Raw genomic sequence first — 19,280 nt, 5'->3', positions numbered from 1 at the left:
TGATTCCAGCATATTGCACTTATTGTGCACTGTATTTCTATTATTATTACATCAACTCCACCTCAGATCAGTAGGCATTAGATCCTAGAGGTTGAGGAACCCTGCCATACAGAAGTCTGTATAGTGGGCAGACAGAAGGATAGTTTGGGGCCAATCATAGATTTCAGGGCCATTACAACCATGTCCCAGTCACCTCCCTCAGGATGTTATTCTCAATTGCTCTGCTCCAGCATTTCCATTATCCACCTTGCTGTAGTCAGATTTATTATGACCTCGTAGGCCCACCATATATTGAACATGTAAGCCATGGGACTCACTCTGACCTATAGGTGGGAAATCTGTTTTTTCCCCCCTTTTTAAAATATAGTGGAGATACCCAGGATGCTGTAGCATTGAGATAGCATGCTTTAGTTGAGAAAATAATTCTAAGGCAAAAGTGATAATAATTAGAATTCTTCTGGACCACCAGCCTGGAGAAAAGAATGATTGCTTGACAAAAACTTGTAACCCTTGCTTATGGCTTTATTACACTCTCACAAATGATCTTTCATTTGATTTCCTCCAGGTAAAGACACTTCTTCCAAGGATCCAACCATATCGAGTGAATTTATATCCTCATCTGAAAACAAGGAAAAATGTTTCCTGCCACAGAACATGATTCCAGGTATCTAAACCCCAAAGACAAAACTTATTTAAAAATATTTTTCATGTAGAATTTTACAGTAACCCCCTTATCAGTCTCATCTACAATTTCCCTCCCTCTGATCCTTCCTAGGCACCACCATTAAATACATCTTTGTAAGCGTGACCTTGACTGTGATATTCAATTGCCCACAAATCTTCCAAAGCTCTCCATTGCCTGTGTGATTAAAGCCAAACCATCTCAGCTGACTCTGAAAGCTTTTTGCAATCTGGTACATATTAGGAATTCTATACATATTTGCTGTATTAAATAAAGTATATATCACCAAATAGATTTTAAGGTGCTGAAGGACAGGTGCAATTTTGTGAATAATCAAGTATTCTACACAGTACCTAAAAGAGTTGTTTGTACATATGTAATGGTGCTCAGAAAATGTTTGGTAAATAAACACATGAATGATTGAATAAGTCCATGGAGGTCTTGTTTGTCTTCTATATACCACCTTATGCAGAGGTTATTAAATATATAAGGGCATAAAGGGTTGAGTATGTGGGATGAGATTGGCTGAGCAGAAGGGTGTCTGTCTGATTCTTTTTGGCGGAGCGAAGGGTGTCTGTCTGATTCTTTCAGAATGAAAAAAAAAAGATTTTGAAATTAAAGTAGAAAAAATCTTTTTCTTAATACATATTTTTCACAATGTTATCTTTAAGAGACTTTAATGAAATTGGCAAAGAGAACCATCCAGAGAGAGAGGTGCAACTGAGCTGAACCTTGTACTGGAAATTCTGAGGATAAACCTGGGGAAAACCCAGTTTCTATTATCCAGTAACAGGGACCATTTTTAATGGCAAATCACGTACCAAGCACATGCTAAGTCATGCATGCATTTACTTTTCATCGTCACATACTCACTTCTAGGAGGTGGCACCACATTCTGCATTTCAAAGGTGGCAAACAGAGACTCACAGAGTGGGGTAAGTTCCCCAGTGCCACACAGTTAATACATGAGGAGAAAGGGATTCAATCCCTGGTCCTTGTTTGTAACCATGAGGCCCTGTTGTCTCCCAAGTATGTATTTCTCTACAGCATACAAAATCAAGATTTGTGAAAAAAGATCTGCAGTATGAATATTTCAAAGGATATGTACTATGTAAACAGATAGTATATAATGTCATGCCACATTCTTTTATTTCCCCATTTTAAATTCTGTCAAACTTCTTCGTTGACTATGAAAAAAGACTTACCCTCTATTTTTTAGCTGTTCTGTCAATCTGCTTATCTGTCTGTCAGCTTGGGCCATCTCTGAAAAGGCTGAATTGCCAGCCATCTGTTGTTTCATGAACACAGTGGAGTCAGCATTTTATCCTATCAGTGAATGAACAAAGGGTACATGTAGGCGAAACTTAACCTCCCAAGCCAGAACTTGTCTATCTTTCAGCATTTTCTGCTATGATGCTGTTTCCAAGAAGATCATAGTGTAGGAAGGGGAGACTCAGCTCCAACTGCCAACCTCTTCTTCATGAGAAAGAGTCACAGATAGTCAATCAGATACATTATCATGATTAAACCACTAGTTTTCAGAAGGATTAATAAAAGTGACAAAACGTACTTTGCACTAAAAGTAGAGTGAACTTGACTTATTCCCTTGTCCTCAGTGGGCACTGGATCCCACTGAGGACATGCCACTGAGGATCCCACGTTGGCCTGGAGGTGTTGCTCTGAGTATCAGCTCTCACTGGTTGAGATCCAAAAGCAGTCTGCTTGTTTAAATCCAGGTCTTTTGAGTTCCATAACCATGAACTCAAGTGCATGGCAAGGAGATTCACTTTGAAGGGGCCATCACTTATCAGGAGCTTTTCTAGGGGAGATTCTGGAGGGGAGTTTGGATCAGGCTTTGGAAGGAGAAGAAGTTTAGTGAAAGGAAGTCACAGAATCAGTTAGTGTCAAGGTTAATTACAGTGTAACATGATGAGGGCAGTGAGCAGAAACTGCTGGAGTACTAGGGTAGGGATAGGGGTTTGTGACGGACAACAGCTAATGCTTAATGTGTTTTTTGAATGTTTAGTATGCACCCAACATGGAACAGAATACTTTATGCACATAATCTCATTTAGTAAGCCTCTTAAAAATTATGTGGGATTGTACTGTAAAAGCTCTTCAGCTAATGAGAAAAGTCAAGTATAGAGGGATAATTAACTGCTCAGGTGGTGCAGTTAACAAAGGCAGAGCCAAGCCTTGAGCCCAGGTCTGTGTGACTCCTCCTCCCTGGGCTTACCTCCCAGAGATCAGTGTTCAGTGAGGCTACCAGATGAACATTGGACCTGGACTGCTGAAGATGGAGGACTTGCATGAGATTAGAACACAGGCCAGGGAGGAGCAGCGTGGAATAAACATCCACCTGAAGCTCTCACCGATGTCAGGTCAGTGGGTATTGTCGTGTTGGAGCTGGCCTGCAGCCACAGCATTTCCGCAACTTCTGCATTAGAGACAAGCCTTTTTAAAGATAGAAGTTCAGGCTGCCTGTGTGCTCAGGCGAGCATGACAAGGGCTGTCTTTAATGTGTTTAGGAATTTACAGAAGCCCTGGCAAGTTAAGGCTAGAAGACAAACCTCTGTGCTTATCCAGTTGATGCCTTCATGGTTCATTGTGTTTGAAAATTGTTAATGGTATTGCTACTTATTGTCTAAAGAAGACACATGGCAAAGTGCAGTTATTATAATGAACCTCCTCAGCGTGGCCTTTCACGACAGCACTATCCACTCTCTAACAGCTCCATCACTCTGTCTCTTTACCCTATTAACATTTTTTTACTCACACTCCTTTTCTCCATCTGAAATTATTGTGTGCACGGAATTGGTTACTTGCCAAGAACACAAGCTCCATGAGAGCAGGACCATGTTTATTTTGTTCCCACTGTATCCTAGCACCTAAAACAGCTTCTGTTCAGAGTGCTGGTTTGAATGAATGTGCATTTTGATGATATTAAAGATAAGCTATATTAACCATTTATCCTGACAAACAATAAATGCATTATCAGAAAGAAGCGTATTAGAGGAAATACATGTGTATAAGTATAATGCATGGGCTTCCCTGGTGACTTAGTGGTAAAGAATCAGCTTGCAATGTAAGAGATGTGGGTTCAATCCTTGGGTTGGGAAGATCCTCTGGAGAAGGAAATGGCAGCCCATTCCAGTACTCTTGCCTGGGAAATGCCATGGACAGAGGAGCCTGGTGGGCTACAGGAGGCTGGTATGACTCCATGGAGTTGCAAGGGAGTCAGATACAACAACAGCAATGTATAATGCATAAAGTACATGATATTTATTACATATCATAAATCTGACATATAAATACTCTTCCATAAATATGGATAAATTTCATATTCTTTGGAAACTTTCACAAATCATCCACAGTAGGAAATATGTTTTAGCTGGTTCTGTGTGGTACTGTTCCTTCAAGGCCAGACAGCTAGGAATATACCCTGTACAAGCAGAAATAACCAACCCAACTGTAGCAGTTCCTGAGATTCTAGAACATTCTGGGCTTCAGCATATATATATATATATATATATGTGTGTGTGTGTGTGTGTGTGTGTGTGTGTGTGTGTGTGTGTGTGTGTATCTATCTATATATATAGATAAATCTTTCTTTTTTTTTTGAGAGGGAAGAAGTTTCAAGAATGTGTTCAGAGAATTGTTAAGATTACTTAACAATTACTTAACAATCTCTAATTGATGAGACCACCACTTTAGGGAATGGATGTGGGAATCACTGGGGGTTATCTAATTCTTTCTTCCCTATTAGTGCATTTCCATGCTCATCTTTCCCCTTTGTTCTCTTTAAGATCTGACACTCTCCTTCAGTGTGAAGAGTCGCTCCAGAAGGTGTGTAAATGGCCCTTTGCAGGAAGCAGCCAGGAGGCGGCTCTGGGCACTGGAGAATGAGGACCAGGAGGTGCGTGCATTGTTTAAGGTGAGCTTCTGGGAGCAGTGCAACCTCATCTTTTGTCCTTCCACTACCTATACTCTCCCCAGCACCTAGGACAGTGCCAGGAACAAAATCCCTCAAGAAAACTTCTAACTGAATGCACAATAATGTATAGGTTCTCTGCTCAGCAGGAATGGGTCAACCCTTGGAATCAGAGTCAGAGAAAGCCTCATTTTAAATCTATTAATTTTTGATTGCCTGCATACTTCTGTAGAATGGGAATCATTATAATATCAAGTATACTTTTTAAAAAATGTTGTGAATTTGACTCTTAAAAATTGTGATAAAATATACATAACGTTTTCAGTTTTAATGATTTTTACTGTACACATCAGTGATATTAAATGCATTTATATTATTGTGCAACCATCACCACTATCCATTCCGGAATTTCTCATCATCCTGAACTAAAACACTGTACCCACTAAACAGTAACTCTCCTCTATCCCCTTTCCTCAGTCACTGGTAACCTCTAAGTGTACTTTTTTTAAGTACCAAAGTTACCAATCAAAAATTAATAGCTATAAAATTTAGAATGAGAGGAAGAAAAGACAATAAGATAAACCAGTTTCTCATCTTTCATAGTAGGTAGATAGTATCTTCAAGTTCTAGACCAAGGAAGGAGGGTGTAATTAAATTATTTATATTTTAGGGGGTACTTCAGTCAGTTTAGTCGCTCAGTCGTGTCCGACTCTGTGATCCCATGAACCGCAGCACGCCAGGCCTCCCTGTCCATCACCAACTCCCGGAGTTCACCCAAACCCATGTCCTTTGAGTCGGTGATGCCATCCAACCATCTTATCCTCTGTCATCCCCTTCTCCTCCTGCCCTCAATCCTTCCCAGCATCAGGGTCTTTTCAAATGAGTCAGCTCTTCGCATCAGGTGGCCAAAGTATTGGAGTTTCAGCTTCAACATCAGTCCTTCCAATGAACACCCAGGACTGATCTACTTTAGGATGGACTGGTTGGATCTCCTTGCAGGCCAAGGGACTCTCAAGAGTCTTCTCCAACACCACAGTTCAAAAGCATCAATTCTTTGGCACTCAACTTTCTTCGTAGTCCAACTCTCCCATCCGTACATGACCACTGGAAAAACCATAGCCTTGACTATTCGGAATTTTGTTGACAAAGTAATGTCTCTGCTTTTTAATATGCTGTCATAACATAGGTTGGTCATGACTTTCCTTCCAAGGAGTAAGCCTCTTTTAATTTCATGACTGCAGTCACCATCTGCAGTGCTTTTGGAGCCCAGAAAAATAGTCAGCCATTGTTTCCACTGTTTCCCCATCTATTTGTCATGAAGTGATGGGACCGGATGCCATGATCATCATTTTCTGAATGTTGAGCTTTAAGCCAACTTTTTCACTCTCCTTTTTCACTTTCATCAAGAGGCTCTTTAGTTCTTCTTCACTTTCTTCCATAAGGGTGGTGTCATAGTTGCTAGGAGAATTAAAGGCAGAAATAGTTAAAAGTTGCTGTAAGTTGTTAAAAGAGATGGGGGAAAGAGAACACTGCTTTACATATTAAACTAGCATGTTCTAGTTATTTTACAGTCTCTGTATGAATTTGATACAAATTTAAAAAAGGAACATACTCTCTTAATCAGCCTTATAATAAAAAAGATAGTGTTTGGTTTGTTGGGAGAAGTAAATGAGGTAGTATCTGTAGAGAGCTTGGTGTTGTGCTTGGGTGGTAGGATGTGCTCCAGAAATAGTAGATATATTATAAATAACAGAATGGTTTTGTTTTTAAATCTCCAGAATTCAAGAATTTGGAGGGATTAGCTACTAACTGGCATCATTGAGTTTCTTTTAATTTGAGTCACTTTTGACATGGGCAAGAACTGGGTTTGGTGGTGTAAACTGGCCTGCTGGGGCTTGGAGTCAGTTGAATCTGAGATCCAGTTTGGGTGTCATGACTCCCTTGACTTACCCTGTCTAGGCTCTGGCATCCTTGAGTATAAAACAGGAATAATACCATTTCCTATTAAGTCTGAAAGGCCATTTGATTATAAATTTATTATTTTGAGAAGGAAAATAAGTGATGACAATTATTTATGATGTCACGCTTCCTCTTCTTTTATTTCAGAAATGGTTAAATGTTATAAAAGTGTATTTGTAATGGGTTAACTCCTCTTTTCTAGGGTTATTGTGCAAGTTAAATGAAGCATTGCTCATAAAACTATTGCTGAAGTGCCTGGTGTGTAGTAAATTCCTTGTAAACCAATTTTTACTAAGGACCCTCTTCCCTGACTACCAGGATCCACATCTCCCAAGGACCTGAGGCCTCTTGAGGCCTGGGATGGGAGAATCTCAGAGTTGACTTTGCTGATGTAGGGGTTTTTTCTTTGATCCTTCTGTCCTCTTCTTTCTCCAAGGTTGGATTTCAGGGGTTGATAAAATCAACCTCTCAGGATAGGATTTCAGGGGTTGATTTTTGATGGTAGGACCTGGCCTGGAGGGAGAGGGACTGTCTGATCCTAACTTGTTATTGTCAAGTCCAAAAGCTTGAACAAACAGAAGAGAAATGTTTTAGGGGAAAACCAAGTCTGGGCAGTGATTTAGGCCTTTTTATTCAGGTATTTAAAAAGAGGGGGTAAGTGTTGCAGGTCTCTTCTTGCTCTGCTAGTGTGTAAATTTACAGCCTTTTGGAGGGTAGCTTGGCTCCTGTATTTTAGGATTGAAAACATGTATTCCCAATTACACTTCTTGGAATTACTAGTGTCAAAACAATCAAGGATGCAGGCAAAGGTTTAGATATGGAATGTTTATCACAGTACTCTTTAGGATGTTAAAAAATTAAAACAACTCAAATGTCTAATCATAATAAATCATTAAGAATTAATTATCTTAGTGTGACAATGGCATAAATAACCATTAAAAATAATGTAGATTATTTAATGACTTGGGAAATGGTTCATAAAACATTGTTTAGTGACAAACTAAATAGTTACATAGAAACTCACGTTCAGGATAAAAGGTTCAAAGTTCATAGACAAAGTTGTTAACATTGATGATCTCTAGGAGGAGGGATTATGGATACTTTTTATTTTTGTATGCTTTTGTTTTTCTGTTTGCTAGTTTCATAAAAATAATTATTAAACAGAGATTCACAATTGAATTTACTTCCAAGGTGCCTTCTGTGATGCATTCTTCACCCTCTAACATGTACTTTTTTTTTTTAAACACAAAAGATAACATTTTCTGTGCATAGTTCTACACTTTGGTTTCTTTTTGTTGCTGCTGTTGTTTCATTCAGCGCGTAGATTTGGAGCCTGTATCAATTCACAAAGAGATTTTTTATGGATATATAATATTATAATTTTATAATATATAATGTATCTATTGAATGGATGAATCATAGTTTATCTTAACCAGTATCCTATTGATGAACATTTAGGTTATTTCCTTTTGTTTTTCTGGTAATGTAAAAAATATACACCAGAATTGGTGAAAGTGGTTAAAAGGTACAAGCTTCCAGTTATAAGATAAATAAGTGCTGGGGATGTGACATATAGCATGGTGACTGTAGTTAACAATACTATATTGAATATTTGAAAGTTACTAAGAGAATAGATCTTAAAAGTTCTCATCACAAGAAAAAATGAATCTGTAATTATATGAGGTGGTGGATATTAACTAAACTTACTGTGGTCATCATTTCACAATATATACATATGTTATACCATTATATTGCACAGTAAAAATTAATACAATGTTATATGTCAATTATATCTCAAAAAAAGAAGTTCATACACAGCATGTTGTTCACAGAACACTTCTGTCATCCCAGACTGACTCATTATTCTCTTTACTCAGGACCTCTCAGCCAGGTTGGTGGGTATCCAGTCCCAGAAAGCCCAGTTCCTCATCACCTTTAAGACTATGGAGGAAATCTGGAAGTTCTCCACCTACCTGAACTTAGGTATGACATGGAGCAGGCAGGTAAAGGAGCACCTGTGTCTCAGATCAGCCATTTTGTAGAGCTTGACATTAAGGAATTGGTGTGGCTCTAATAATTAAAAAAGATAGCACCTAATTGGATGTTCTAATAGAAATATCACAAACTTCCTGGAACTAAATCTAAAGCAGATACTGCACTGAAATGTCACATGCAACACTTCTTTGTTTCAAGGAGTGATTATTAGATAATCAGTTAAAATTGCCCAACAGTTATTGTTCATCTACAAAATTCAAAATAGAGATAGATTCAAAATTTATGGTTAAAAAGAAAAAGAAACCAGCCTTAGGTAGGATCTAAATAGCTGTTCAAAATAGTTCCAGATCCATGTTCCATGTTTTTGAAAGAGTCAAAGAAAGATATGGGGGAACTGTCTGCTAAAGAGGCCTCAGGATGAAGGATTTTCTAGAAGGTAAAGAAGAATATTGGGGCACAGCACCAGTACCAGTGTGGGGGGAAATAGTTTACCTACCATCTCCGTGGAGAGTAACTCATGATAGGGAAGTTACAATTGCAAAGCAAAACCAGGCAAAGCAGGAGGAGGCCTCTTGAATTGATGCACATGTTTTACATCTCTTAGACAATGTTGGGCTCCATGCAAACCACAGGAAGTGATTTCATGTAGGGGAGGAGGGTCAAGATGGCTCTTCACTAGAAGCCATAAATTCTTCTCTTGTAGTCAAGGTGATTTTCTACTCTCCACTCTACCCATTTGCTTCTGTGACCATTAGAGATCCTTATTATTCAAAGTGTGCTCCATGGACCAGCAGAATCAGCATCAAGTGGGGCTTGTTAGAAAAATGGAATCCTTAGCAAATGAACAACAATAGGCCCCACCCTAAACCTACTGAACCAGCATCTCTATTTTAATAATGTCCCAGGTGATTTTTGTGCACATTAAAGTATGATAGGCACTGTTACAGAAGATACACAGGGCCTAAATCAGTACAGTGGAGAGTCAGAATGGAAAAAGACAGGTTTTGCATCTTAAGAAAGTAAGGAAGTCTAGTGTAGAATCAAAATTTTAATACAAATCATTTAAATTTATAGGAATGTTTAAAATACTATCCATTATCATTATAGTTTTGCAATTTGCATAGTTTTTAGTCTGGTTTTAACAAGTGAGATCTTACTGGGCATGAGGTAAGGGGAGGGTCAGAGGAATGTTAAAGTAAATCCTGACTCACTTATGGATCATAGAGAATCTCCCTGGCTACTGCATCATCAGGGATATAAGAATTTGGATTTAGTCAGGAGAACTTTAAGGGGGAACCAGGAACCCCCAGAGTCAACATTGTAATCTTGGAGATTCCTCTATGAGTATATTATAAAAAGGTAGTTTGGTTTGATAATCTTGTTCTGCGTTTATGGAGACTCATAATATGTTGAAAATAAACATGATTTAAAAATGATTTATACTTCCCAATAGATGTTGAGAAGAACTAATCAGTTTTAGAAAATTTCTAGCTACCTCTCTATGCTCTTCTAATTCCAGTTACATGTAGTCAGGTTAGGGATGAAGGTCTGGGGGAGAAATTCAGGTGGGAAATTGCTCACTCTAATGCTCAGCTAATGATAGGAATCATGTTGTTGAGGAATCCTGTTGGGCTTGACTTAGGCTACGTATCCACATGTCTGGAGCATCTCCTTTTTGACCACAAGTACTGGCTCAACTGCCGACTCGTGGAGGATACAGAGATCCACGTGTCAATAGATGATAAACACCTGGAAACTATATACCTGGGACTCCTGATCCAGGAAGGTGAGTATGGTATAGGGGTGGGAATGAGGGTCTTACCTGGATATTTGTTATCAGAGTCCTTGCAATAGGATACAGAGGGAGGCAAAAACCATTCAAACATGAAAATATTCACAAACGAACCCACCTGTTATAGTATTATTTCAAGCATCTCAGTTTAACATCAATATCCCATGAACAGCTGTGTTGGCCAGTCTCACTGATTGTCTGATGTTGGAACTACTTGAGAATTTTTAAGAAGATGCCCATGTCAGGGCTCCACTGGGGTCAGTTTATCTCCAGAAATGGGGGTCAGGCTTTGGTATTTTTCAAAAGTTGCAGATTATTCTAACATGCACCCAAGATTAAGAACCACTATTCCAAGCATGTGATATAATTTGATTGTAAAATCAAATTGCAGATCTTGCAAAACTTGCATGATTTCATGAAATTAAAGAAAGTGATAGTAGAAAACTTCTTTGGTGGAACACCCACCAATCTGTTTACAAGAAAGGCTTGATCTAGGCTGCAACCAACTGGTTAACACCTGATGACATCTTAGACAGAGTGAAAGAGCCAGATTTCTGTAGAATATTTTGCAGAATAATTCTCTTTCTGATTGTATCACATGAATCATACATGAAAGAAAAACTTGCATACTGTACGACTATGAAGTTTAGTTGAAGAAATTATGTTCACCCAAATCAACTTAATTTATTCTTTTTTGATCTTAAGATTAAGCATGAAAGCATGAGGTTGCAATTGTAACTGCTGCTGCTGCTGCTAAGTCACTCCAGTCGTGTCCGGCTCTATGTGACCCCACAGACGGCAGCCCAGTTATAACTGAAGTTCCCTTAAATATATTTTCACTAACTTTGTTTCATCTTTTCTCAAGGTGAAGTCCCAATTAAACTTCATTCTTGAGAATTATTTGGAATTTTTGGTGCCTATTTTAAGTGAATTCCTTCTCAGTGGTTTTTTTTTTTTTTTGAACCTGGTACCAATTTCCTGGGGTCACAAAGACCTCATGTAGCACCTCTCCCTGGACTGTATACTTTATTTTCAGAAAGAAAAGTATTTGGGCTCTATGGAAATATAGAGTGGATACTCCCTTTTCACTTCCTGCTACTCCTTGGAAAGAGCTTGTCTCACTATCTACAGGTCACTTCTTCTGCAGAGCCATGTGCTCTGTGGCTCAGCCAGCTGAGAAGGAAGGGGAGTATTTGGCACTTTGCGAGAATGAGTTAATCTCGGTGAAGATGGCTGAAGGCGAGTCTAAGTGGGAAGGCGTGTCCTTGGTGACGGGTCAGCGGGGCCTGGTGCCAGTGTCAGCCTTGGAACCCCTGCTTCTCCCTTTCCACCAGTGAGTAGCCACTCAAATACTGGGAGAGGGTCCCAGAGCACACTGAAGTCTCCTTAGAACAGAGTAGGCACATTTGTAGATACGGACATCCGTGGTGCCAGGGAGGGGACAAACCTGGATGCTTTTTATCTTTTTTGTTTTTTTTTTTAACAGTCAAGATTTGCACAACAATTAGATGAAGTGGAGAAAACCCAAAATTTCAAATGGACATTGCTTCAAAGAGGAAATACACTGCCTGGTCTCCAATGCAGTGTTTGTGGGGACTGGGGACCATTTGTACCAGAGTCACTTGGGGATTTTACTACAAGTTTATACCCCCTGGTTTTCCTCAGTCTCTCTTGGGGTTGGATCTAAAAATCTTCAATTTATGTAAGCTCCCCTTAAATATCAGGGGATGTTTTTTACACTAAAGTCTGAGAATCCTTGCTGGGAGATAGTCTAAATTCCAGCAGAGTGACAATAAACGTGATTCCAGGCCATGGGCCCTGTGTGTCAAAGAGTCTGACAGTAGAATGGAGTGGGATCTCTTTGTTAGTTATTTAACTGACAAACGAATTGCTGAGCTAGAAGATACCCCATCCCTGTTGAGCTTCCCTCTTTTTCATAATGCTTGATAAAAAGTAAGTTCTCAATGAATGTTTGCCACTATTAAAATAAGAGTAATCCAAATGACAATAATACTTGTCATTATTACCATCATTGTTATTTTAATGAATTATTCTGCTCACTTTTCAAATTTTTTGAAATCCATGTTTACAAAGCCTGTGTTTCCATTGGCAGATGGTTCCTAAAGAATTTTCCAGGAAGCTGTGGTCTTTCCAGGAAGAGAGATTGGACAGGCTCCTATCAGATAGGTATGGCTGAGTTGAAGACAGTATTAGTAGAGAGATAATATTGCTCTGCCTCCTACTTTATCCACAGATTTGGAATCAGTTGATGTGAATTCCTGTCTCATCTCTGCTGTTGACTTCACTTGGGGAAGCTAGTTATACCATCCATAGACATGAATGGTATATGGATGTTATACAATCCATAGACATTTCCTTGCCTGTGAAGTGAGAGGTCTCAGATCAGGGTTATACTTTAGATATAAATGCCTCCAAGGGCAGGCAGAACACACAGATGCTTGAAGGGCCTGAATGGAAGATGATGTTAGGAGATGGTGGGGACTGTAGGGTTTTAAAGATATGTGGGTGAAAAAGAAGCCCCATATAGGCCAAATATGGCTTGCAGGCTGCTTGCTTTCAATCTCTAGTCAAAATGTTTTCTAATTTCCCTTAGAATTTTGCGCTTAGGAAGATTAAGAATGCTTGGCACATAGTGGGTGCTCAGTAAATATTTTTTGAATAATGAAATGCATGCATACATATATACGTATAAATATATGCATACATTATACATTATTAACTAAAGTTAATCTCTCTATGTATGTGTGGGTATATATGGGCTTCTCAGGTGGCTCAGTGGTAAAGAATCCACCTGCCAATGCAGGAGACACAAGAGACGTGGGTTCAATCCCTGGGTTGGGAAGATCCCCCGGAGAAGGAAGTGGCAGCCTACTCCAGTATTTTTGCCTGGAGAATCCCATGGATAAAGGTGCCTGGCGGGCTACAGTCCATAGGGTCACAAAGAGCTGGACTTGACTGAGCATGCATGTGATGCACATACTTATATATACATATACACACATAAATATATATATACACACACACATATATATACATAAACACATACACATATATCTGTAAGTATATTTATATCTACTAGATAATAAAATTGAATGTTTTCATCTTCATCCTTGGAGCTGCCTTACCACACCTAGCACAAAGTGCAATTTTTAAAGTTCTGGGCTCAGATAACACTTAAAAATATACAGAGGAAATTATGAGATCCAGACATTAGATCTAATCAATAATTGACCATAAACAAAATTTTTAGCTATCTGAGGCAGTATGGCCTTGTAGTTAGGAACATGGGGCTGTGAAGTATGTTCTGGGTTCAGATTCTAGCCCTACAACTTAAAACCAGTGTGACCTCAGCCTATTCGTGATGTGCCCTCACTATGCCACAAATTCCTCAATAGCAAATGAGGTTACTGTAAAACCAACTTCAGATTTGTCATGGGAACTAAACTAAGTGACATCTATAAATCACTTAGTACAGTTTTGTCACATTGTGTTTAACACATGGTAGATACTATTAACCCCCAACGCAGTGGGAACTTCTGATTTTGAAGACATAATCAATAGCTAGGCAGCTGGACAGTCATAATGGCCAAAGGAGCCAGAAAGAAATGGAGAGATCCTACAGTGGTCCTCACCCTGGTCTGCGGATCTGTGCTAGCCATGATGAAGTGTTTGCATGGTAATGGCAAATAAGACAAAGTAGGACAATATAGTGAGCTTTCCAGTTTTACACAAGCTGCCTTTATTCTGGTTTAAGAAATACCTGGTATTCTGAGTTTATATTTCCTACATTTGTTAAAGTTTCTTTTATACAACAATGGTAAAAGTGGATGGTAGTTCCTTTTTTGAATTTCCTAGATTGGCCAAATGAAAAACCAGTTACCCTGGATCATTCCTGCCAATTTCTTTTTCTTTTTCTTTTTTTAATTGAAGAGGGGGGAGAAATTTCACTGGTCCTTAAAGTTTCTAAAGTCTTGGGAACACTTCATTTCATATTACATTGGAAGCTAGTGGGTGGCTCAGCTGTTTCTGCCTTATTTGGTTCACCTGTGTGCTGTTTTCCCACAGGTAGAGGAAAATGTAAGGCCTGGAAGGAATATGAGAGGGAAGAAGAGGATGAGCTGAATTTCCACCAGGGAGAAAGCATTGAGATCATCGGCTTTGTCATTCCTGGGCTTCAGTGGTTCATTGGGAAGTCAGCGCTCTCAGGAGAAGTGGGCTTTGTCCCTACCAGGATCATAGATCCTGATTCTTATTCCCCAATGTGAGTATGACAGATAGACCGTCTGGGATGTGCTGGAGCAGGGCCTCTTTTCCCAGTGGTCCTGTCCCATTCTGTGCAGGTTGCAGACGAACTTCAGGGCTTCCTAGTAACACAAAAACCCATAAAAGCACATTATGACAACCTAGACAACATGAGGAGTGATAGGAAGGGAACGATGAGTGACCAGGGAAGGAGTCAGTTCATTTCAGCAGATGGTCACGGAGGCCTTCCTCTGTGCAAGGAGGGAAGCACAACCCTCCAAACTCAAGGCCCGCTCTTAGATCTGCCCATCCAATCAAGGGGCCCCATCAAGGGAGTGCATGCACAAGGACCTGCAGACTGCTGCTGCTACTGCTAAGTTGCTTCAGTCATGTCCGACTCTGTGTGACCCCATAGATGGCAGCCCACCAGGCTCCCCTGTCCCTGGGATTCTCCAGTCAAGAACACTGGAGTGGGTTGCCATTTCCTTCTCCAATGCATGAAAGTGAAAAGTGAAAGTGAAATCGCTCAGTCGTGTCCAACTCTTAGCAACCCCATGGACTGCCGCCCAGCAGGCCCCTCCATCCGTGGGATTTTCCAGACAAGAGTACCGGAGTGGGGTGCCATTGCTTTCTCTGACCTGTAGACTACTGCTTCGTAAATGGAGAGTTCCTTCTCATGTAGGTCTATCTGCTGAAAGTTCAGTGTGGGAAGTCAGTGTTGGCCAGGTTGATGGAATGCCTCTTTTACTGTTTCCTGCCTTAAATCCAAAAGGCTTGGTTCTGAGGGACAGAGCTACCATGTGACTAGTCAGCAGCAGGTGGCAAGCCTGCTCCAGTCACCCTGTCAAGAGTCCTAGAATACATCTACCTCTCTCTGGGTGAGCATCCTGCACTGGGATAGGAAGTAGTGAAAAGCCTGGGTCCAGGAAGTACTAGAGGAAACACAGAGTTGGTGGCTAAACTTGAGACACTGTAGCCCTCCATGTGGGGAAAAAATGGCCCAAGCAATGCCTTAAGCTCTGAACACTCAGACTGGAACTCCTTCCTTCACTGAAAGAGCCACTAAGGAGAGTGAGCCAAGAACAAGCTTTTTCCTTTGTAGGGAGAGGGGAGAGAAGGTGATTTTCCCCACACAAACGTGTAGGAACCCAGGTACCTCTATAAGAGGAATGACTCACCGAGCTCCTGGAGAGGTATGGAGTACAATAGGAATTTATAAGGAGGCAAACTCCTTCAAGGGAACTTTCCTCAAAAAGGTAACATGTGAGTTCAGCTTTGCATGATATGAGACAGTTCAACAGACATAAATAGGAAAGGAGGTCATGGGTAGGACAGTAAGGGAGATGTTGAATGATTCGTATTGTTAGGAGCAGGTCACTTGGTGGGCCCTAGTGTGGCAAAGGCTCATATGGGCCATGATGGGAAAGATGGGAAATGCCAATGCCAAGGACCTGTCCTTCACCTGGCAGGGAAGGAGGAGCTACTGAATGTATCTGAGCAAGGGTGACATGATGTGACTGGGACTTCTGTCTAGGAAGCCAGCTCTGGCTTTGGGCAAGCTATGCATGTTCAGGGGAGAGCCTGGAGGCAAGGGACCAATAAGAAGGCTGAGTTTAGGGGCATTTAGGAAGGAGGAAGGGGACTGGAGAGGAGAGGGCACTGCTAGGACCAGTCAACAGACTTTAGAGATTGTGGGAGCTTTATAAATATGGATCCTTGAGTCCTGCCCCTAGAAGTTCATTCTCATTGGTCTGTTTGGGGCCTGGGCAGCTATGGTTTTAAAAGCTCCCCAGGAGGGGCTAGGGTACAGACTGGGTGAAAACTGCTGCTCTAACTATCCCCTCAGTTTACTGCAGGGGTAGATGAGGATCCCAGGAGTGAAACAGCTGAACCCTCAGCCTTGGTTCTAGAATCCTAGATTTCTGATGTTAAATCTGGGGTTCTCTTTCAACAGCAGAGTCCTGAGGCTCTGATGACAGGGAGAAAGAATAAAAAGAACAGAGACTTAGTGGGGAAGAACCATTTACAGAGCAGAGAAAGAATGTAGTGAAGGAGACAACTGAGAAGGAGGAACTACTAGCCATGTGGGAGATGGGGGGATGGTTAACACTGTGAAAGGCCTTTGAGATTGACCATTGAGAAGTCACTGGCCAGGAGGAGGTCCCTGGTCATTGGAAAGTAGCATAGCTCAGTAATAAAGAGTTTTAGAGCCAGATTTCCTGATAGGCATTTATAGCCACACATCCTGTGTCTCTATTAGCTTACCAGTGGGTGACTTTGGGTATGTTAATTTGTGTCTCTAAGCTTGAGTTTTCTCATCTGCAAAATGCTTACAGTGTTAGTATTTGCCCATAAGATTGTCTTGAGTTGAAATGAGCTATGTGTAAATCCCTTAGAATGGTGTCTGGCATAGTGTGTATGTGTATGTATTATGATCAATATGCATTAACTCTTATTATTGCTGTTACTGTTGTGGGTGGTAATCTTTGAGAGGCCATTTAAATAGGCTGTTGAGGGTAGGTGTCAGATTTCATCAATTATATTGGACTTCTGTACCTCATACCATGGGCTTCCCTGGTGGCTCAGTGGTAAAGAATCTGCTTGTCAATGCAGGAGACACGGGTTCCATGCCTGGGTTGGGAGGGAAACTCCCCCAGAGAAGGAAATAGCAACCCACTCCAGTAGCCTGGCAGGCTACAGTCCATGGGATTGCAAAAGAGTCAGACATGACTTAGCAACTAAACAACAACCTCATACCCTGCCTCAAATGACAATAACCCAGTACTACTAAATTAATATGATCATCACATTTTAGCTGGCTTAGTTGCACAGGATATACTCATCCTGCAGAATATCATCCCCTGTATCACAGAGGTGGTAGGAGACCTTCTCCTTACTTGCACAGAGTTACCTGTTGGCCTCCACCTGGTCACCCGTGGGATGCCATGCACCAAAGATTGCACATTTGGTAGGGAAGGAAGGGGAGAATGGACAGGAGACAGAGAAGGGCGGCAGAGGGAGAGGGGAGGGGAACTTGTTCATTGCACACCCCCAAAGCACTCTCTAGATTACACTCTCTGCTGCTGCTGCTACTGCTGCTAAGTCACTTCCTTCAGTCGTGTCTGACTCTGTGCAACCCCATAGACGGCAGCCCACCAGGCTCCCCCGTCCCTGGGATTCTCCAGGCAAGAACACTGGAGTGGGTTGCCATTTCCTTCTCCAATGCATGAAAGTGAAAAGTCAAAGTGAAGTCTCTCAGTCGTATCCGACTCTTAGCGACCCCATGGAGGACAGGCTCCTCCATCCATGGGATTTTCCAGGCAAGAGTACTGGAGTGGGGTGCCATTGCCTTCTCTGACAGACACTCTCAAAACACAGCAATTAGATGAAAACCCCACAACCTGCCGCCTGCAGCAGCCATTGTGTGGACCAGGAACCAGCATCCCTGTGTGCTGTGCTGTCCCTGTGATCAGGCCACTGGGTGTCACTCTTAGTCTGTGTTCGTTTGGGGTCAGGTCTCTGAAGATGGCCCAGCATTTGCTGAAGTCTCCATCCTCTCCTCTCAGCTTCCCTCCCTTTGCTGGTTTTTTATTCTTTGAGGTGTTACTACAACATATGTATGCATGTATGCATGCATATATTTTTTGTTTTAACCAAATTGGCTGTGTATTGACAATGAAATTTCTCAGAAGCTGTTTTATGAGTCAAATTTAGCTCATGTCTCTGACATGTGGGAACAGGATCTTGCTTATCCATGGAAGCAAATTTTTGTGGGTTTCTCTTTTTATAGCTCAGATTTCAACATCAGCTACCTAGTTTTACAGCAATAGTAGCTGGATAACCTGTTCTTAAACCTTGGGCAGGTCTGTCTGAATAGATATAGTCTTTGTATTTGACCAGAGTGACTTTAAAGACTATCACCCTTTTGAGAGTGACAGAAGGTCACATTTGTGCTCTTTTTGTTTTTTTTTTTAAACATTTAATGTGTTTGTGTTTGAGTTTGTGTGTGTTTTGAGTGAAAAAAAGTCTTTAGATACAATTGAAGATGCCTTTTTACCCCCCCATACTTCCATCCTCTGATCCTGATTCCATCCTATAGGCCAACACTGTTTGAAATTTCCAATCCTTATTCTGATACATTTAAAAAATTGACATTTGTTTATAAATGAAAATACTATGGTTTTGTGTATTGAAATTTTACATAAATGTTTTTTCTACAACTGGCCTTTTCCGCAATTGACATTATAAATTTAAGATTTATTCATGTTGTAAAAGATATAGTTCATTTTCATAAAGTGCTACTTACAAGAAATTTATATACTTAAATGCCTAAATTTAAAAATAAACAAGATTTAAAGATTAATGTACTTGAAACCAGATATAAGAGAATAGGAGAAAAGCCAATATCTCGTGGTATTAAATGTTAAAAAAATTTCTTAATCCCTTCTTTTATTCTTATTGTTTGTCTGTTTCTTCTTTATAATTCCATTTCTTGTGGCATCTATTTTTGTTGATGAGAAGTTTGCTGTTTCATAACCATTTCTTTGCAGTAGGTAGCTTTTATCTTGTTTTTGTTAAGGTTTTGTTTTGTTATTGATGTTTTGCAATTGTACCATAGTATGTCTAGCTTTGATATATTCTATTATTTATAGCAAGTT

General features: G+C 40.4%; 1 protein-coding gene across 6 annotated transcripts in view; it reads left to right on the top strand.

The window, feature by feature from the left end:
* Positions 1 to 19,280, top strand: part of SH3TC2 (SH3 domain and tetratricopeptide repeats 2) — a 69,288-nt gene that overhangs the window by 15,501 nt on the left and 34,507 nt on the right. For 3 of the 6 annotated variants that reach the window (XM_065918867.1, XM_065918866.1, XM_065918865.1), the window contains exons 2-8: positions 566 to 664; positions 4,489 to 4,616; positions 8,450 to 8,555; positions 10,171 to 10,353; positions 11,491 to 11,692; positions 12,473 to 12,546; positions 14,446 to 14,641. In XM_065918867.1, coding sequence (XP_065774939.1) covers positions 566 to 664; positions 4,489 to 4,616; positions 8,450 to 8,555; positions 10,171 to 10,353; positions 11,491 to 11,692; positions 12,473 to 12,546; positions 14,446 to 14,641 — 988 coding nt within the window. Of the gene's footprint in view, positions 1 to 565; positions 665 to 775; positions 915 to 4,488; positions 4,617 to 8,449; positions 8,556 to 10,170; positions 10,354 to 11,490; positions 11,693 to 12,472; positions 12,547 to 14,445; positions 14,642 to 19,280 lie in introns of all 6 variants that reach the window. The other 3 variants (XM_065918869.1, XM_065918868.1, XM_065918870.1) reach the window with 2 other exon arrangements.

This window comes from Muntiacus reevesi, chromosome 1 (genome assembly GCF_963930625.1).
Source record: "Muntiacus reevesi chromosome 1, mMunRee1.1, whole genome shotgun sequence".
NCBI lineage: Eukaryota > Metazoa > Chordata > Mammalia > Artiodactyla > Cervidae > Muntiacus > Muntiacus reevesi.
The sequence above is the reverse complement of the archived record's forward strand: the minus strand, read 5'-3'. Positions and strand labels throughout refer to the sequence as shown.